The sequence below is a fragment of the Elephas maximus genome, chromosome 5, assembly GCF_024166365.1.
Source record: "Elephas maximus indicus isolate mEleMax1 chromosome 5, mEleMax1 primary haplotype, whole genome shotgun sequence".
Lineage (NCBI taxonomy): Eukaryota > Metazoa > Chordata > Mammalia > Proboscidea > Elephantidae > Elephas > Elephas maximus.
The window spans coordinates 45,425,078-45,447,528 of NC_064823.1; the positions used below are offsets into that span (position 1 = coordinate 45,425,078).

At 34.8% G+C, this 22,451-nt stretch overlaps 1 protein-coding gene across 1 annotated transcript in view; it reads left to right on the forward strand.

The window, feature by feature from the left end:
- The window catches only part of TBCK (TBC1 domain containing kinase), a 272,075-nt gene that overhangs the window by 121,899 nt on the left and 127,725 nt on the right, over positions 1–22,451 (forward strand). The window contains exons 21-22 of the mRNA XM_049885573.1: positions 18,331–18,367; positions 19,377–19,538. Coding sequence (XP_049741530.1) covers positions 18,331–18,367; positions 19,377–19,538 — 199 coding nt within the window. The remainder of the gene's footprint in view (positions 1–18,330; positions 18,368–19,376; positions 19,539–22,451) is intronic.

Consider the following 22,451-nt stretch of genomic DNA (forward strand, 5'->3'; position numbering starts at 1 on the left):
AGACAGCTCTGCTCTGTCCTATACAGTCACTGGGAGTTGGAATCAACTCAACGGCAAGAAGTTTTGGGTTTGTGAAGGTTTTTCACTTGGATTTTATGATATTCACACCCGTTTTTGAAGAAATAGAAAATTTGAACCTAGTGAATTATTAAGTAGCTTCTGTATTTTGCCACGGAGCCCTGGTGGGACGATAGTTAAGAGCCATGGCAAGCTACAGCTGCTAACCAAAAGGTCGGCAGTTAAAATCCACCAGCCAGTCCTTGGAAACCCTATGGCGCCGTTCTACTCTGTCCTAGGGGATTGCTATGAGTCAGAATCAATTCAATGGCAACTTTTTTTTTTTTTTACGTTTTGCTTGATATATCACCTTGGATGCTTTGCCAGATATTGACTTACTTCATTAGCTTCTCAGTAGTTCACATCAAGCTAAAAGCCAAAGTTGAAGTTTAAATGTTAGCTGGGGTGTGGTTCAGCCTCTTAGGCATTTGTTGGCATGTGACATGGAGTCAAGCCTCTTTTTAAAAAGGCACTTGGAGTAGAGTGTCATAGAAGGTTTCTGTAGACCTCAAAAAAAATGTTTTTAGAGATAAAAAAAAAAGAGATAGAGATCTCTATATTCCATCTTAACCTTCTTTTTCTCCGTATCATGCCTTTCCTCTTAAAGAATATATTCAGAGACCAGTATATTGACAACCCAGGTTAAGAGTGAAAAACATTTATATTAACATATATTTAATGCACTCAAAGTGTTTCTGATAATACTAATAGCATAAATATATGTAGAGTGCTTTGAAGTTTAAAAATACTTTCATAAATATTTCATTTGATTCTTAAAACAAATCTGTAAGGTGTGTAAAGCAGGTGTTTTTATTATTTAACATAGAAATTTGGTCTTTGGCAAAGTAACAAAGCTAGTCACAAAACTAAAATTTTAGCCTGCATCATTTAACCTCTCCTTTCTTCCCCACAGCCTGGTATATCTTCCATTGTTAGAATAAGGACTAAAATTGAGACCTTATTCCTAATTCAAGGAGTACTGTTGGCACAGTAGTTAAGCCCACCATTCGCTGTGTAGGAGAAAGAGGTGGCGACCTGCTTTGGTAAAGATTTACAATCTTAGAAATCCTATGGGGCAAGTCTGCTGTGTCCTACAGGGTTGCTATGAGCTGGAATCTACTTGACAGCAATGGGTTTGATTTGGTTTGGTATTCCTAGTTCCTTGATGTTTGTATTGCACTGCAGCACAAACTGTGTTGTAGTCATGAGGCCTAATGTTACTATCCTTAATATTTACGATGCCATTTCCGTCTAGGCTTAGGGAGAAACACCTGTCATTTAAGTACAAAATTTATTAAATGAGGCTTCCAAAACAAATACAGTTTACAAAACTACAGAAACAAAACAAAGACAAGCCCTATAATTATGCATAAAGAGGGAAAACACTTGTAAAAACATTAACTAGTATACATATTAAGTATTCATTCTTATATAATCCCAACTTTCTTGCCTCATGTTATAGGTATAATATTAAATTAAATCTTATGGCTAAAGTTGAAATTGTTGCAGAGCTGATTGTACAATTGATAGTAGTGTACTTTTGAGGAAAAAAATATACTAATAACTAAGATGCAGACTAGAAGAAGGGATATTTATTTTCAAAAAGTTGCCTTGTAAGCACCTAATTATGTTGTGCTCAGGACTGAACAGAAAACTGCATTGATTAAGTCAATGTTATAGGTTGACAGAAAACATTTGAGTAGACAGATAGGTGTGGAATTATAAAGACAACCTGATAAAATCCTTAATTATATTCATGAACATAGACGGTATTAAGAAAGGAATCACAGAAAGAAAATAATTTATCTTTGCTTTAATTAAGCAGAAAATTGAACTATGAATATGATGTAAGAAGCAGTAGTAAGTAAAAAACATTGTTAAAAAATAATAATGTCAACTCAAATACTGTGTGCCAAGCAGTGTTCCACACTCTTTAAGGATAATCACTCATCTCATTCTAGTGTTTATAAATTTAATTAAATAAGAACTGTTAAATATTTACGTATAAAACCAATTTCATAAGAGCTAATAACGAAGTGGAGTTAGAATTTTAGATTATAATAAAATGAAAGGTAAGAGTCAATGGGAAATCAGTTTAAAAGTGTTCTAACGTGTTTAAATTATTTGAAGGAAATAGAAATAGGTAAATATGCTTGTTGTATTTAGGCATTAAATCAGTGATTTGACCTTACTATACTTACATGTTAATAAGTTAGCCTGTTATTGTTCCATGGATAGTGGAAAAAAAATAAGACTCGTGGTCAGAGACAAAGGACTTTATCACTTACAGCACAGCAGGCATCATAAGCATCAACCTATTTGTGTTAGTTCCCCTTTCCCCCAAGTCTCATGGAGACAGCACCTAAGGCCCAGATGATACCTGCATCTGCAGTAGATTGCAGGATAGGAGAGGAATCCCGAGTTTAAGAGATTTGAATTTTCTTGTTTACCTTCCCTTTGCTCTGAAGGGAGAGATATGTTTTCTTCCAAGGCTATAAGTAAATTTGTCCTTTACTCCAGAGAGTTTATCTGTATCTTCCAAGGCTGTTCTTTTTTGTTTGTTTGTTTGTTTTTTAATACAAATATATTTAAAAAGATAGTCCAGAACAAAGAATATCCACTGCCCCTGCTCACAAGAAATGTGAAAGTACAGGAGACCCATGGAGAATTGTTCTCCAACTGATGAACAACGGAAGTTGAATTGTAGAAACTGAATGTATAACTTCTAAACTAGTAGACAGTAGCTGGGAAGGTGGGGAGAGAACAAAGAAAAGTCAATAAATTCTGTAAAGGCAGAAAAGCAGAACACAGAAAGAATGTAAGCTGTTTAAATTGGCTGTTAAAAGATATTTTCAGATTATATATATATTTTTAAATCTACCTACATGCTGTTTATGAGATAAGCATAAAAATTTAATGATTGTCAAAAAAAGAGATAAAAAGTATACATCAGTCAAATATTAACGAAAAGAAAATTAATGCCATAATATTAATATAAACTGGTGAAACAGAACCAAATACTGACCCACCTCTGTATGGAATTTGGTGTATGACAGAGATGACTTTATAAATCAATTAGAAAAGAAAGGACTATTGAATAACTGATCCCAAGGTCCTGATACAACTGGGTAACTATATGGAGATATTTGGGAATCAAAGCCCTACCTCATATCATACATTTAAAAAAAAAAAAAAAAATTCTACATTGACTAGAAGACCTAAATTGGAATGTCAAATTTATAATTTCAGTCTAGGAAGGAATTCTTACAGAAGTTTTGTTGCTGTTGTTGTTGCCATCAAATCAGTTCCGACTTCCTGTGACCCCACGTACAACAGAATGAAACACTGCCCAGTCCTGTGCCATCTTCATGATCCATAGTATGCTTGAGTCTATTAGCCACTGTGTATTTTGAGAGCCTTCCAGCCTAGAGAGCTCATCTTCCAGCACTGTATCGGGCAGTATTGAATTGCAATCCATAGAATTTCCATGGGCTGATTTTCCAAAGTAGATTGCCAGGCTTTTCTTCTTAGTCTGGAAGCTCCACTGAAACCTGTCTATTATGGGTGACCCTGCTGATATTTGAAATACCAGCGGTTGTGCGTTCAGCATCATAGCAATACACAAGCCATCAGAGTACAATAAACTGACAGGTGGTGGGTAGAAGTTACAGAAAGTACAAAACATAAATTTAAAAAGAAAGAATTGAATAGTAGTACAAAGGGGCCTCCACTGTACTGATAATATATTGTTTTCTTTTTTTTTTTTTTTTTGAGATAAATGCGGAAAAATGTTAGTTAATTCTGGGTGGAAGGCACATTGATGTTGGTTAAATGTGCTACACGGATTAAGTGAATGATTCAATATTTCAGTAATTTTGCAACAATGTCTTTATCCTATTAAACCTTCCCTTTTTTTTTAGAACTCCTCCCTGAAATTACTGGGGCGCTTTCATATAACTTCTTATAAAAACTCTTTAGTAATATTATTATGACAGTAATAATGATTTATATATGTAGTGTGTGTAGTTTTGTGGGAGATTCAGAAGTCATGTGAGGTGAGCACAATTCCACGTGGGATTGGAATGTCCAGCAATGGCAAACACTCAGCATCCCTGGCCCTGGCCACGGATTGTGAATATTAATCCCCTTATGATTGTGAGAATAAAATGCCTCTACACATATTTTCAAAACTCCTTCTAGTGATGGTACTCTCACATTGAGAATCTTAGAGAAAACAAAGAGAAATGAGGGGAAAGAGAGTGTTGCTTAATCTGTAGAAAATGCCCTTGTCTACAGCTATCGTCTTGTCACAGAGAGTAGACAAAGGAAAGCTATTTAGGAAAGAAAGCTAAAATATTAATAGAAATTTTGTTTTTGAAATTTATTGTCCCTTCTTGTTATTTGTTTGGTTTCGTTTTGTTTGCCTGTTTCTAAAGCCTGCCAATAATATAAACAATTTTAAGATGTTATTTTGAAATGTCATCTTATAAAAATATTTGATGTTTTTAATATATATTGTTGACAGCAAATAGTAGTGGGAGGGATCTGATAAAATGGAGAATTTTTCTAATATTTTTCTGACTATTAACCATCATGTATATTTCAGTTACATTTCATTAGTTTGTGTGTGCTTTGTTTTTCTGTGTGTTTTTTAATTACTGTTTTCAATGTTCTACCTTCAAAATAAGTGTTTAAGCAACTTGTCTGCCTCTAGTACAGGCTAGGATTCATCAAGGTGAAGGGTAGGCACTTTAGTAATGAGATGCCAAACTGAGTTTCCTGCTAAAGAACTAATCTTTTCAAAATAAGCACTCATTAATCTTTCATCATTGAAATGAGGCTCCCATTGCAGAGAAGATTGTGATTTGTGGCTCCTTTCCATTTGCTGTGGGTCATAGATCTCTGAATACTGAACACTGCTGAAGCTTGAATAGTTAGAAATATCATGCATGATGTGATGCTTGGATTATATATGTCATAATGGTTATGCGATTTACATATAAGTAAGGGATAATGTGCTTAGTAGGAGCCCTGGTGGCGCAGTGATTAAAATTGAGGCCAGAGTAATTTTTATCATTTTTGTCTTGGTGTGTGTTCCTGTTTCTAAAAATATACAGCTCTTTTAAATGAGAGTAGTAAAGAAGACCTCCTCATTCTTAAGGAAACTTTTCCTGCATTACTATGAGTAGCATTCAATTTCCAAATTATGTTAAAGTTGTCCTGTGGCCCTTGAGAGAAATGATAAGAACTGCATCTCAGTATTATACATGACTTCTGAACCTGCTGTTGCAGCTGAGGAGAACGCTAACAAATCCAGTGATAAGCAAGAGATACTGGCAAAACCGTTGTCCTTTAACTGCAGTCTGAAAGGAAACATGCTACTGATAATTTTCTCCTTCCTTAAAAATTATCACTAGCATTTACAAAAGTCATATTCAGCACGAGTTTGTACTAACAGAAAATGTAAAAGGACTGATCGGAAATTATTTATTCATTTTTCATTTGTTTGTGACCTTCATATTATTGTTGTCACACAAAGAGATTTTTTTATTTTAATTTGAAGAGGTAATTACTGACACTAAACTTTTCAGATTTTATCAACATGTGGTTACAGGAAAAATTAGGAAAGTCCAGCTTATTTAGAATCTTCTGTAATATGAGTCCCCACCAACTGTTCTGTCCATCTGCAGAATACTAGGGTGGTCTTGTCTGGCTATTGCCCTGGTGTGCCTGACACTAGTCCTAACTCCATCTAGTGTTCTTAGATCTTTTAAGGCCCTTAAATACAAATGGCTTATTGAGCTGTTTCTCACAATAGAGCTTGATTACCTTTCAGAAAAGGCGCAGAATTTAGAAACCAAATGGCCTGTTAATTCCACTGGGAATGATAAAGTTATATTTTGATAACTTCTTGCTAAAAACACACAGACACACATTATGAATCCAGCAAGTTTCCCGACTTGGTAAATTCACTTGAATCCTCCCACTATATATCCAATCTAATGTATCGTTATACTGATTGAGAGACATGTGAAAAGAAATACAGCATAATATAGCAGTTCTCAAAATTTTTGGTCTCAGAGACCCTTTACACTCTTAAAAGCTGTTTAGGGCCCCAGAGATTTTTTGTTTATATGGATTATGTCAGTATTTACTGATACATTTTAAAAATATGTATTAATTCATTTAGAAATAACAGTAGCAGATCTATTGCATGTTAACCAAAAATAACATTTTTATGAAAAATAACTATTTCAAAACAAAAAATGAGAAGAGTGATATTGTCTTTCATTTTGTAATAGCTTAATAGATGGAAGCTGGATTTTCATATCTGTTTCTGCATTCAGTCTGTTACAATATATTGTTTTGTTGAAGTATATGAAAAAAATCTGACTTAAAATGATGTATGCTATGCAAAAAGCATTTTGAACTAAGCGGTAGTTTCTTAAAGGTTAGGTCAATGTGCAATCTAAATCGTATCAATGAACTTTTGTACTCTATTACAATTAAAATCCATCAGTCTATCAACCTACCTTATACTCTACGTAGCCCTAAGAGGACCATAGTTGGTAAAATAAGCGAGAGGATAGTAAGAGGAAGATAGACAAAATAAAGGATCTTGTGGAAGAATTTGGAGAGTAGAAGAAGAAAGATTTTTATGTAGAAATATTTGAAATTTGGGGAACTCAAAGTAACTGAGATGGGATTGAGGAGCACTGATCGTAAGAGCCAGTAAAACCTTAGTCATCGTAGCTTATGCCTTGCCTCAAAAGCGTCAACTTCAACCTGTAAAAGTAGCACCTACAGTTCATAGTGCGTAGGATTCTCACTTTTATACCTTCCGTTCTTCATTTTATTTCAACAAAACATGTATGGCTCATGAGGTTACCTCACTTTGAATTGTTAAAAACATTTTTTTTATTATAGGAGCTTCAGGATATTTATTAAGTATGGTAATTGTAACTCCTGTAGTTGTGCCTGATATATGTCATATGCCCTACCAGATGATTTAGATCTGTTAACTAGTCTTCACAACAACCCTAAAGGTCCAAAGAGACGTGTAACTTTACCAAATCACAAACTCCAGATCTTCGAAGTTTTCAGAAATTATAGGATGGCCGTACTGTTTTCAAAATCTTTTACTTGAATGGTTAGATGTACATTTCCACAATGAAGACAACCATGGCAAGGAATCAAAGTAATGGTCACTATATGTATTTTACAGAGTAGTCTTCTAGTAGTTTAATTGTAAAAATAATTCTAACTTGAGGTAAATAGAAAATATAGTATGCTCATAAGAAGATGGATTAAGGAATCTATTAGAAGGGGCTCCTATATATTTATTGATATATGTATCAATATGTGGAAATCCTGGTGGTATACTGGTTAAGTTCTGTGGCTGCTAACCAAGGGTCAGCAGTTCGAATCCACCAGGTGCTCCTTGGAAACTCTTTGGGGTAGTTCTACTCTGTCCTGTAGGGTCGCTATGAGTCAGAATCGACTCGGCGGCACTGGGTTTGGTTTTGGTATCAATATGTTTGTAAATAAAAAGCCCATTTGATAAAAATCATTTGACAGACCATAAATGTAAAGTGGGATTCATTGACAGTTTATATTATGACACATATGTCCTTTTTCAGGTGTTTTTTAATTAATTTATTTTTTTACATTTGCAAATTTTTAAACCATAGTATTTTGCTCTTCAAAATCAACTTAATGGGCCCCACTATTTAATATAAAGGATTTTCTAAATAAGTTAACCAAAAAAGATTAACTAATTTTGTCAATGTTGAAACTTCGCAAGAAAGTATTGAATCTTGCTTTTTCTGTTCCATGATTCCTTGTTTAATCTATCCCTTCTCTTTGTTTTTCCTGTTGATAGTTATAAACATGACATTACTAGACCATGTGAAAAGACATCGTAAAATTCTAAATATTACTGTTTTTTCTTGAGATTGCTAGGGGGCAGTATTTACTTAGCTGACTCTTAACAGACTAAAGGTCAAATCGAGTGTACATGATTTCATGATCTGGACAAAACAGTTAAAGAATATATGATTTCTTTTCATTGGATTTCTGTTTCCAACTTTAAATCAGGAAATAGCTAATAATATCTGTAACTTAACGCAACTAATTTTATATATTTTTATACTTTAATCACATATTTTATTTTAATTACTGTTTTTAAAAACTAAAACCTGGCTTAGAGTCAAAATTACTTCATTTTGCTGTCTTTTTCGTATATCGGATAGTATTATGAAATATTATCAATATTATGAACAGTTATTTAGGATTAAAATATCAATTAAGATTTTAAAAGGGAAAAACATAGAAAGAATAAACAACAGGCATTCCAAACTATGTTGCCTATTTATTTACCTGATCTTAATTTAGTTGGAAAGAGGTGACTAGTGCTTATAAGCACCTGCTGTGTGCCATTGAGTCGATTCTGACTCAGAACGGCCCTATACGACAGAATAGAATTGTCCCCTAAGGTTTCCTAGGCTGTAATCTTTATGAGGATAGATCACCAGGTCTTCTCCACTGTGGAGCCTCTGGTATGTTCAAATGCTGCCCTTTTCTGTTAGCAGCCAAGCAGTTAACTATTGCACCACCAGAGCTCCTTTTATGAGCACCTAGGAGTTTTCCTGTATTATGTTAAGGAATTTTATTCAACTTTAGTCAATCATTACTTTTCATGTATTCTTAGAATATACTTCTGTTTCACTTATTTTTAATAGCATTTTTTCATAATGGTTATCAAAATATAGGCATATAACAAAATCTCATTTAGCGTTCTTTTAATACTTCGCACTATTTAATATGAAGCATTTTCTAAATAAGCTAAACATAGAAGATTGATTTTGTCATTATTTCATATTTGTGGAAACTTCACGAGAAAGTATTGAATCTCGCTTTATCTGTTTCATGACTCTTTGTATCTATTTAGTCTATCCTTTCAGTTATTTTTGTTGTTTATTTCACTCATCCTTTCAGCAAATATTTGAGTACCTACTATGTGCCAGGCATTTTTCTAGGCCTTCGATACATCAAGTGAAAAAAAAGAAAAGACAAAATCACTGCCCTGACTGAGTTTGCATTCTAGTAGAGGATAGACAACAAAGAAGATAAATAATACTGTGTGATATGTTGGAAACCCTGGTGGCATAGTGGTTAAGAGCTATGGCTGCTAACCAAAAGGTCAGCAGTTTGAATCCACCAGGTGCTCCTTGGAAACTGTAAGGGGCAATTTTACTCTGTCCTGTAGGGTCGCTAGAAGTTGGAATTGTCTTGATAGCAACAGGTTTGGGTTATGTGATATGATAGCTCATGATAGGTTTTAAAGAGAAAACAAAGGAAAGCAGGAATGAAGGTGTTAAATGCTCAGGTGGAGAAATTAAATTTTTACATAGGATTCAGGGAAAGCCTCACGAAAAGGTTACTTTTGAGTAAACATCTTAAGGAAATTAGGGAAAGAGGATTCCAAACAGAAGCAACAGCAAGTGCCTGGCCATGAGGTTGAAGAATGATGAGGATGTTGAAGGAATAGCCAGGAAGCAAATGTGACTGAAGCACAGTGACTGAGGAACTGAGGTTAAAGAGGTAACGGAAAGCCAGATTACAGAGTCTTATGAGGCAAAATCAATTCAATGGCACCTACCAACAACAAGTAGATCAAAGGACATGGGCTTTTATTTTCAGTTGTGGAAAGCCAGTGGATGCTTTTGAGCAGAGGAGTGACATGATCTGACCTAAACACTTGAACAAGATCACTTTGGCTGCTGTGCTGGAAGAAACCCAGGGAAGGGCAAGAATAGACTCTAGAAGACCAATCATGGAACTATTCCAATAATCTAGGCAAGAAGTGATGGTGTCTTGAATCAGGATATTAGCAGAGAGGTTGGTGAGAACTTTTCATATTCTGGGTATACTTTGAAAGTAGAGCCAGCAGGACTGCATGTGGCAATGTAGAGAGCGTGTGAGAAAGAGAGGAATGAAAAATGACTAGAATTTTTGACCTGATCAATTGAAAGGCTGGAGTTGCTCTTAATTGAGATTCGGAGGACTATACCTGGAGGCACAGGTTTTGGTGGAAGTCTTAGGAACTGTTTGGTACATATTATGTATATCTGTTAGACATACAGGTGGAGATGTCAAGTAGGCAGTTGGACATACGAGTTTGGAATTCAGAGAGATCTGAGATGGAGATATAAATGTGGAAGTTCTCACATTATGTGCTTGGAGAAAAAGAGGAAAGATCCAAGGGCTGAACTAAGGGCACTTCAATAATTAAAAGTCAGGGAGATGAAGAGGAACCAACAAAAGAGATAAAGAAAGAGCAGTCAGAAAGGTAAGAAAACTAGATAAGTGTGTTGTCTCGAAAGCCAAGTGGGAGGCAATGTATTTTGAGGAGGTATGAAAGTATACCTACTCCTCACGTATCAAGTGTTTTGTTATCCAACATTTTGCATTTACGGCAGTAGTAAAAAATCCACTATCTGACTATTTTGTGCATTAACAATGTACATCTGGCAGTAACCCTTTTATGATCAGTGGGACATCACACCCCACCTACATTTTCCATCTCGAGTCCAGAGGGACATATGTGTCCCGTGTAATATTTTATGGTCTGATGTGGTCATCTTCCATTTTCACATAGTGTTGATTTTTGCATGACAACTTGATCTTTTAAATCTAACCATGTCCATAAGTGAGGAACGCTGTTGGTTGATAAAGAATGATTGCAATGGCCTGAGAATTGGTGATTAAATTAAAAAACATGGAAATCATTGATGACAAAGGGAAGAGCAGTTTTAATGGTGATGTGGAGGTAAAAACCTGATTGGAGTGGATCAAGAGAATATTTCATGAACAGCTACCACTCTTACTGAACTTTTACAAGCTCCTTAACAGGCTGGAACTATGCTTTCTTCACTACTATATCCTATCACTTAACACAGTCTTGGCATGTGTTAGAGAGGCAGTAAATATTTATTGAATTAATGAATAAACACGTACACTAACATTTACCCCAAGAATATTATCATCTTTCTGCAGAGAAGATGGTAGAAACGATCATAAGCTCTTTTATCTTTGCTGCCATTACCCTATGCTAGAAACTTTATTATAGTACTTAACTGTAAAGCGCCATAAGCATCTGTTCATGTCTGACTCGTCCGCTATAGTGGGAAACCTGGTGTCTGGCACAAAGCGTTTCATGCTGAGTGAATGAATGAATGAAAGCATGAGTAAAATGAAAGAATTACAAACATTCCTTTAGTTAATTACAATACAAATACAATGATACAGTAATTATAATGTAATTTATAATTACTATAAAATTGTATGTAATTCAATTATAATATCTGATATGATGTGATACAAAACATAGTGGGATAGGTATAATAAGAAAAATCCAAAAAACTTAGTAGAAGAAACTATATTTGAGGCAGGCTTTGAAAAAAACTTAAAGAGCTTTGATTAAGGGATATAGTGGGAAAAGAACATTCAAAGAAGAAAAGACAAAAGCACATTAATAGAAAAGCAGTGTGTGTGTGTGCAGATCACTGTAAATTTTCTATCTTGACTGTAGTAGAATATGTGTAGGGAGACACATAGAAATGTAACCTAATGCCTTATTTCTTATGTCGATATTAGTAATAGTAATAAAACTACCTTAAGTTTGCATAGCATGCTACTGTTTTCGAAGTACTTTGACTTATGTGATTTTATCCTTATAGTATCTCTGTGACATAGTTAAGACAGATGCTAATTTCCCTTTTTCAGAAGCAAAGAATTTGGAATTCATAGATGTTAACTGACTTGCCCAAGGCACAGTATCAGTAATTGGCAGAGCTGAGACTCAAATGCAGATTTTTTGACTCCAGGTGCTTGGCTTCTTTCACTAATTCACAATAGCCTTAAAATGCTTAAGAAGTTTATACTTAATTTGCTTTGCAATTTGGAAAACCATTGACATGTTAAAGCAGGGAAATGATGTCATCATAGTTACATTTCTAGAAAGATCAATTTGGCTAAAGAAAAGATTAGAACAGATTGAAATTGAAAGCTGGGAGAACAACTATGGAACATTTTTAATAGTCTATGCAAGAAGGAATGAAAACCAAAACAAGGCTGTTTAGTATAAATGAATAAAATAAGAAAGACGAGAAGAAATGTTGTAGAAATAACATCTATAGGCCTTGATAGGAAATGTCTTTAAATTAGAAGATTTTTGAGCCTGAGTGACAGGAATAATGCTTATGGTCGCAAGAAGGGGTAATTTAGGAGTGACCATGTTAGTTTTAAATACGTTGAATTGGAGATGTTAGTGAGACATCCAAGGAGACCTGGTGGTACAGTGGTTAAGTGCTTGGCTGCTAACTGAAAGGTCGGGAGTTCAAACCCACTCAGTGACTCTGCAAGAGAAAGGTGTGGCAGCCTGCTTCCATCAAGATTACAGCCTGGGAAACCCTATGGGGCCATTCTGTTCTGTCCTGTAGGGTCACTATGAGTTGGAATCCACTCAACAGCAATGGGTTTGGTTTTGGGAGTGAGGCATCTATATGGCAATATCTGATAGACTATTAAAAATATAATCTTGGATCTCAGAAGAGATTCTACAAGCATTTGTTAAGTATCAACTATTGGTTTCATTGATTTTTTTCTATAATTTTTCTGTTTTCTATTTCATTGATGTCTACTGTTGTCTTTATTATTTCCTTTCTTTTTACTTTTGCTTTTATTTGCCCTTATTCTATTTTCTCAATAGAAGCTGAGATCATTGATATGAGATATTTCTTCTTTTCTAAGTATTTAGTACTCTAAATATCAATTTTTCTCCAGGTACTGCTTTAGCTATGTCCTAAAATTTTTGATGTGTTGTAATTTTTATTTTCATTCAGGTCAAAATACTTTCTAAATTCTTTATTTCTTCTTTGACTCATGGGTAATGTTAGAAGTATATTGTTTAGTTTTTAAATAATTGGGGATTTTCCAGATGTCTTACTAAATTCTGATTAGTTTATGATCATAGAATATACTTTATATGATATGAATCCTTTTTAATTATTGACACTATGTTCCAGAATATGTTCTTTCTTGGTAAATGTGTCTTTTAAAATAATGTGTATTCTGTGATTGAATGGACCGTTTCATAACTATCAGTTAGGTCAGGTTGGTTGATAGTGTTGTTTAAGCCTGTATCCTTATTGATTTTTTTTCTGCTTATTCTATTTTGAGGAAGAGGTATTAAAATATCCAACGATTATTGTGGTTTTCTTTATTTCATCTTTCAATTCTATTCATTTTTGCTTCGCAGGAATATTATTAGGTACATAAACATTTAGGATTAATATGTCCTCTTGATGAGCTGAACTGTTTATCATTATGAAATGACTTTATTTATCCCTGGATCCCTGGTGATTCAGTGACTAAGAGATTGGCTGCTGACCCAAAGGTCGGCAGTTTGAATCCACCAGCCTCTCCTTGGAAACCCTGTGGGGCAATTCTACTCTGTCCTGTAGGGTTGCAATGAGTCAGAGTTGACTCAGCAGCAATGAGTTTTATCCCTAGTAATATCTTTGCACTGAAACCTATTTTGCCTATTAACATAGCCACTCCAGCTTTCTTTCGATTTGTGTTAGCATGTTTATCTTTTCAGTTCTTTAATGTTTTCCCTATGTACATCTTTATATTTTAAGTGAGTTTCTCGTAGGCAGCATATAGTAGTTGTTCCTTGTTTTTTAACCAATCTGACAATCTCTGTCTTTTAATTGTGTTTACTTGACATTGTTATTACTGATATGGTTAGTTTTAAATCTACCATCTTGATATTTTTGTTCTGTATTTCCTATCAGTTCTTTGTTTTTTTGTTTTTGTTTTTGTCCTTTTTCTCTGCAAACCCTTTGGAACACAGTTCTACTCTGACACATACGGATTTACCATAAGTTGGAATTACTTTATGGCAGTTTTTTGGGCTTTTTTCCCCCTTTAGATTGAGGGTTTTTTTGTTTTTTCTCTATGATTCTTTTTTATTGTCTTTGTTGGTATATTAGCTATAACTCTTTGTTGTGTTTTCTTAGTGGTTTCTTTATAATTTATACAGTGTTCCTCCACCAGGGACAATTTTGCCTCCCAGAAGACATTTAGCAATATCTGGAGACATTTTGTTACAACTTGGGGAGTGCTACTGTCATCTAGAAGGTAGAGACCAGGGACACTACAAAGCATCCTACAATGTAAAGGACAGCTCCCCACAACAAAGAATTATCCAACTCAAAATGTCAGTAGTGCTGAGATTAAGAAACTCTGGTTTATACTGTATTCTTTAGCTTATCAAAGTCTACTTTTAAGTAATATTATTCACATTTCACATTTAGCATACTGTCTTTTTCTGGAAATAATGCTCATCTTCTATGTATGTTTGCCAACCACTCCCCCTCCCTGAGGGATTTTTGTAAGTGTGCTATGCTAATTTTTTTTGCAGCAACAAGTAGAAAAAATTGGCCTAGCAGGCTTCTGAAAATACCTCACAGAGGGAGGGAGTGGTTAGCAAACAGACATAGAAGGCTCATGTTATTTGCATAAAAACATGGTAAGTAGTTTACAAAACTATACTTCCATTTCCCTCTCTTAGCGTTTTTCAGAAGACTTGATGTCACAGTGGTTAAGTAATCTGCTGCTAACCAAATGGCTGACAGTTTGAACCCACCGGAGGCTCCCTGGGAGAAAACACCTGACCATCTGCTTCCATAAAGATTTCAGCTTAGGAAACTTTATAGGGCAGTTCTACTCTGTCCTATAGGGCTATGAGTCTAAATGGACTCGACAGCACACAAAAACTGCATTTGTTTTATTTTTGTCCTACATTTTGCTCCTACATGTAAGCCCCACAATAAATTATTATTTTTGCTTTAAAGAGTCAATTATTTTTAAAGAAGTGTTTTTTAAAAAATGATGTCTATTATGTATTTACACTTTCTTGGTTTCTTCATTCCTCTCTGTACATGCAGATTTCCACCTGGCACCATTTTTCTTCTGCCTGGAGGAATTCCTTCAACATTTCTTGTAATGCAGGATTGCTGGTGATGAATTCTTTAACTTCTGTGTGTCTGAAGGAATCTTTATTTTTGTTTTAAAAAATTATTTTGGTTGTGTACACAATTCTAGACTTTTTTTTTCTCTTAGTACTTAAAAATGTTACTCCACTCTTTTTGATATGCACTATTTTCCACAAGAAAGCTGCTGTTATTCTTCTCTCATAGAATGTGTTTTTTTCCTCTGGCTACAGTTAGTATTTTCCCTTTTCCACAAGTTTTGAGAAACTTGAATATGATATGCCTTGATGTATGTAGTTTTCCTCACAGTTTTTGTGCTTGGGATTCTTGAGATTCATGTAGTTTTAGTCAAAATTGGAAAATGTTTAGCCATGATTTCTTCAGATATTTTTTCTGTCCCCTTTCAAGCTCCTCTATTTTATGGTTTCCAATTACACCACTTGAAATTGTCCCACAGTTCACTGATACTGTTCTCCCCCGGCTCTTTTTGTTTTAGATATTTTCTATTGCTGTTTTAAGTTCACTAATCTTTTCTTCTGTTATGTCTAATCCATTGTTAGTCCCAAACAGTGTATTTTTTGCCTCAAACATTGTACTTTTCATCTCTATAAATTTGATTTTGGTCTTTTTCTATATCTGCTTTTGTCTCTACTTGACATGTTCAATCATTCCTTAGCTTCTTAAACATATGGAATATAGTATAATAAGTGTTTTAATGTCCTTGTCTACTGTTACGAATATTTGTATCACTTCTGTGTTGGTTTTGATTGATTGATTTTTCTCCCCAATATAGATAATTTCTTTCTTTTACTTTCATTGCTGGCAATTTTTTATTGGATTCCATTCATTGCGAAGTTTAACTGTTGTATGCTGTGTACATTTATATTCCTGTAAATATTCTTGACCTTTATGTGGGGATGTAGTTAAATTGCTTGGAAATAGTTTGATAGTTTCAAGGTTTACTTAAAGGTTTATTAAATGGGAACCAAAACATTAGCCCATTTCTATCGAATTGATTCTAACTCATAGCAGCTGTACAGGATAGAGTAGAACTGCCCTATAGGGTTTCCAAGGCTGTAATCTTTACGGATACAGATTGCCACATCTTTCTCCTGTGGAGCGGCTAGTTGGTTCAAACCACCAACCTTTCAGTTAGCAGTTGAGCACTTAACCACTGCACTACCAGGGCTCCTTAAGTGGGACCAGAGAAGTATAATTTTGGGGCATGATTTTGCCCTATTAGTAAAGCAGCACCCTTCTGAGTACCCTACCCAGTGCCTTATTTATTACAGGCTTGTTCTGTTTTGTTTTGTTTCTGAATACCGGGAGGATGAACTATTCCTGGCATTGTGTAAGCCCTAGTAATTTTTCTTTCCAATCCCTTCAGGTGTATGTGTGTGTGTTTATTTCTTTATTTTCTTCTCTAGCCTTGTGTAGTTTCCTCAGACGTATGTGTTCTTCAGTGCTCAGCAAAGATTCAATGGGAATCCTCTGCAGCTCTCTGGAGCTTTCTCTTAGTATAGCTCTTTTCCTCTCCAGTGCTGTACCAGCTAATTCTAGCCACTTTGGCCTCCCCAGACTCCCAGCTCAGTCTCCTCAGCTCAGGGTGGCTATCGTACTCTAGCTGGGACTGTCCTCTCGTGTGCTGAGTCCTAGAAACTTTTTTCACACTTTAAACTGGGTGATTGTTTTCTTTCTCTCAGGCATTACTGTCTGCACTGTTTTCAGGTCTAAAATCTGCACATTGTTTCATATATTCCATCTGATTTTTATAGGCATTTCAGGTGGGAGGGTAAATCCTATCCCTGTTACTTTATCTTTGTCAGAAGTAAAATTTCTCCATAGAGACTGATGAAGTTAATAATTACAGAAATTAGTATGGAAAAGGAGACGGTGACATAGTTGTTGAAGAAATTCTGAAAAGATTTCTGAAGACAAATAATTGGCTTTGAGCCAAATGTAGAGAATGATATAATTGATGTTATGTCCTTAAAAGAAAGAAAAGATTAATCGTAGTGATGAAACGAATCTCTGCTGGCTTATTTTTAAACTTAAGTTAGGCTAAAGAGTTCATATTTTATGTTTTCTACAACCCATAGTCTTCATAGTGAAAACACATACCTTTCTATTCTCACTTTTCACACTTATAATGTCACTAGGAAGAACTGTCTATATGTCAGCATATATAAATGATGATTATAGAGAGCATTGGACTTTATTTCACATTCAGTACTTAGATTTTTTTAATGAACTATATGTTTATGCTTATATAGCTCTTGACTGGCATTTTGATAACATACTTCGTTGTGCACAATGCAAACACAAAATTCATAATTGATAGGTGCTGAGAGACTATTTAAGCCGTATAGGTGGAACAAAGTTCTTCATTTAATAGTAAACTGTATTAACTCAAAAGTACCATAAAATTGGTGCTTTTTCATATCTTTCTATAAATTACTGTTGATTTTTGACACTTGCTACTAACAAAGGAGATTTTACATTATTTTTAGAAATTAAGAATGATTTTTCACTTTCAGAATCTCAAAATTAATTGAAAGTATGTATGAATATGTGCACACTCGCACACACACACACACATTTCCCAGACAGTAAACTTAAGAAAATAAAATTGTCATTGAGCTAGAGAACCAAATGATTCTACTCATAGATCTTAAACTACTTTTCGTCTACTATAAAGTCTCCTGTTAACTGAGAAAGTTATACCAGAAAGGATAATGCTTTGTAACACCTTTTTGTGATACATTTTTAAACATTTTGTGAGGCATTTTGAAACGTTTTTCAAATGCCTCATCAATCTCAAAAATACTCAACAATAGTACCTCAACATTGATGAGAACCTTTTTTTTTTTTTTTTAATAAAACCTGAAAAGTACACCCTTGATATTAACATGTTGGTATTGCATTTTGATTAGCCATGATCTTGAGTGTTGCTGTAAAGGAAATAAAGACATTCTGTGGAATAAACCCTAGCACAAGAGTTTTCTATAACATTTATAATGTAGGTAGATATCATTATATAATACAGTATTTGTGGTAGTAACTATAATTATCTATTTTTTTTTTTTTATTAATGGAGTGGAACAGAAAGTTGAACTTTTTTGTTCACCATTCAGTTTACTGGTAATCATTCTAATTATCTTTTTTTATTTCCCCTTTATCCATCCCCTCTGTTCCTTTCTTTTTCCACTCATAGCTTTATGCCATCCCTTGGTTTCTCACCATGTTTACCCGTAAGTATCATTTTCCTTCCCTTTCGATATTATGTTAGCAAAAAGACAGCTCCATTCTGCCCCAGTAGATTATATTTACAATAATACTCAGCAGACTTGATAAGCATCTTTGTGTAATTCTAACATATAAAAAAAATTTTGGGTAAAAAAGAATTTCAATTATTCTGACCTCTGAAAATCAAAAAGAGAATTCTTTAGGATGAAAACCTGTATGTCATGACATTCATATAATCTCTGCTTTCCATTGAAAAAGAAATTAATATTTGGTATAGTATTTACATGAAGTTTTGGAGGGTAGCTTTTCCAGCAAATGAGGCTTAATTTTTAGAGATTCTCCCAGAACTAATTCTGTTGTCATTTTCTAAAGTAGGATTTCCCTAGAAATTAAGCAGATTTTTGTGAACATGTAATACTTTATTCAGTACAAATATCAATATAGCTATAGTAGACGTCGTTGCTTAAATATGTACACATGGTACATGAAATATAATATTTGAAGTAGATCTGTATGGATTGGCCTTGAAAGATATCTACAGTAGTATATCATTAGATGAAAAAAAAAGTTGGAAAAAATAGAAAATTATCAATAGAATTTTTTGGTAGCAATCTAATAAAGCAGCTATTTAGACTGTATAGTGAAAATGTAGTAATAGTGGGCCTAAAGCAATACTAAAGTTCATCTAGGAAAGTAAATTTATGAGAATAAAGTAACCTGGAAAATTTGGGGGAGAAATATAATGAATGGAGCAACTATGCCAAGATTGATAATGAAGTTAGAAATGTCATCTATTTGGCCAGTCTGATTACCTATTCTTTAAGATGCCTTAGGAAGCAATGAATTTCTACAAAGACAAATAAACATTTTATAAAACAGAATGGTATTATTTGTTCTTCAGTTACAGTTTTTACCATCAGGTAATAGCCATGTGTCTAGTAAAACATGGTGTTTCTGTTCTAATTTTTATTTGTTTTTTTTTAATTTTTATTAGTTAATTTTGTCATTTTACAGATGTATTTCCACTACACAAAATTTTTCACCTCTGGGACACCTTACTACTTGGGAATTCTTCTTTCCCATTCTGTATTGGAGTAGCAATTCTTCAACAGCTGCGGGACCGGCTTTTGGCTAATGGCTTTAATGAGTGCATTCTTCTCTTCTCCGATTTACCAGGTATAGTTCTAAATAAATGGAATCATTAAATGAAATTTGACTGTAAAGTAAAGAGACAATCTTTAAAGCCTTTGCAAAAGATAATGACCCAACACTCCAGAATCTCTTCTACTTTGACCTTATCATCCCTCTCTGTATTCTCTCTTCTGCATATTGCCTCTTCAACTGGTCCAGCATTGTAGATACAAAACTGCGTCATACTAGTTTATTGCAGTTTAGTTTCATCTTACAGGGAAAGTGATGCCACCCAAAGGGTAAAAGAGCACAGAAAAGAATGCCTGGGGGCAGTCACATACTTGCCTTCTTTAGCATTTTGCTTAGGTAGGCCTGTTTATCTTCAGCTTATGAAGGCCTCTGGGAAGGTGTTGGAGAATCTGTGGACTACTGACCAAAAGGTTGGTGGTTCAAACCACTCAGAGACACCTCAGAAGTGAGGCCTGGCAATCCGCTTCTGAAAAGCTACAGCCTTGAAAACCCTATGGAGCAAGTCTACTCTGCACACTTGGGGTCACCATGAGTCGGACGGAGTCAGCTAGCAACAACAACAAATGGTTATACGAAACTGTAACTGCAATGAAACTTTCCTCCTTCCTGGCTATAGCTGCTTGCTAACAATTTGACAGGCTGAGTTAAAGAAATACCATCCTCTTAGGAGAACAAATCACACTCCAGGGAAATTCTGCATCATGCAATGCAGGATGGTAAATTAAGCTAGACAGGGTATCACAGGTCAGGAGTTGGTAGATTTAGGAGTTGAACACTGAAGTGTAGGAATATGGATAACAAGTGTAGTCTAAGGTTTGATGCTGTAGTTAAAAAGATAACGTGGTTACCTCGGATGTAACAAAATCTGTGGAAGAATAAAAAACTATGCATTTTTACAGAAACAATGTTTTTTAGGTTTAAAAACTGTGCTTTGTTCACATTATTTTGTTGGCTCTATCCCTTCTGTTGATTCTATTGCTGTTCCCCATATTTTCAGACAGGCATAAGTGACTGCTAATGGTAAACACATGTAAAGTTATCCAAAAGATGTATTTGCCTGAATACAAAGAACAGAAGAAAAGTACTTTAAGATTACATATTTATTAAGTACTCTCAAGAAGAATGAGAGGTCTGCTTCCTAACCTGGTTCTTATATTTAGTGGATCATCTGCACCTGATACTGCACCAACTCTCTGTAGTTAAAAATCATTTTTGGGAAAATAATAACAAAAATTGTCTTGGACTTAAAATTTCTTGTTCCTCTTCCCCTACCCCCAAAATTAAAAGTATCACTATCAGCTTTCTAACTAATCAAACTGAGAATTAAAATAAGTAATTTTTATATGAGCAAATAGTAGTTTATTTCTTATTTCTTTCTGGGAGATTCTTTATGAAAATTAAGCTACCTTTCTTTTGTCCTAGTTTCACACAATAAGAAGACTGTCTGTAACCTACAGATGTTTTCCTATTATTCCCAGCTTGTCAAAGTGAACGGAGGATGATTGATTAGGATTAAAGGAATTTTTCCAGTCACTTCTAAAAATTCTTAGGAATGCCGATTGTGCATTTGCAAGTCAACAAATTTAATCCCTTTCCAGTTTCATACAACATTTGAGTGCTCCAATTAAGCACTGGTGAAGAAATCTGTTTTCATATTGTATAAGTGGATTGGTAGTAGCTCTGCTGTCCATTAAACAAATGTATTATTTCTGAAATCACAAGGCAAGACTATATGTTTGTTAAAACTATTTAAAAAGGTAAACTGTATTTACTTTTGAAAATAGTATGCCTTTAATTGATATGAATTGCTTTGATCCTTAGTGCCATTATCCTGGCTCTTCATCTATTTGGTCACTAAATATTCCCATTGGAGAAGAAAAAAGTTTATAAGAAAAACATGACTCTCTTCTTCTTCTTTTTTTTAATTGTACTTGAGATGAAGGTTTACAGAACAAACTAGCTTCTTATTAAACAGTTAGTACATACATTGTTTTATGACATTGGTTAACAACCCCATGACATGTCAACACTTTCCCTTCTCAACCTTGGGTTCCCCGTTACCAGCTTTCCTGTCCCCTCCTGCCTTCTAGTCCTTGCCCCTGGGCTAGTGTGCCTCTTTTGTCTTACTTTGTTTTGTGGGCCTGTCAATCTTTGGCCTGAGGGTGAACCTCAGAACTGACTTCATTACTGAGCTAAAAGGGTTTCTGGGGGCCATACTTTCAGGGTTTCTCCAGTCTCTGTCAGGCCAGTAAGTCTGACCTTTTTTGTGTGTTAGAAGCTTGTTTTACGTTTTTCTCCAGCTCTGTCCAAGACCCTCTGTTGTGATCCCTGCCAGAGCAGTTAGTGGTGGTAGCCAGGCACCATCTAGTTGTACTGAACTCAGTCTCCTGGAGGCTGTGGTAGTTGTGGTCCATTAGTCCTTTGGATTAATCTTTCCCTTGTGTCTTTAGTTTTCTTCATTCTCCCTTACTCCTGAAGGGGTGAGACCAGTGGATTATCTTAGATGGCTGCTCATAGGCTTTTAAGACACCAGATACTACTCACCAAAGTAGAATGTAGAACATTTTCTTTATAAACTATGTTATGCCAATTGACCTAGATGTTCCTTGAGACCATGGTCCCCACAGCCCTCAGCCTAGCAATTCAGTCCCCCAGGGTGTTTGAGTGTGTCTATGGAGCTTCCATGACCTTGCCTTGTACAAGTTGTGCTGGATTCCCCAGTATTGTGTATTGTCTTACCCTCACCAAAGTTACCACTTATCTCTTCTCTATTTAGTGTTTTTCCATTCCCACTCCTCCCCTCGTTACCATCAAAGATTGTTTCTTTTTGTGTGTAAACATTTTCGTGAGTTTTTATAGTAGTGGTCTCATGCAATATTTGTTCTTTTTGATTGACTTATTTCACTCAACATAATGCCATCCACATTC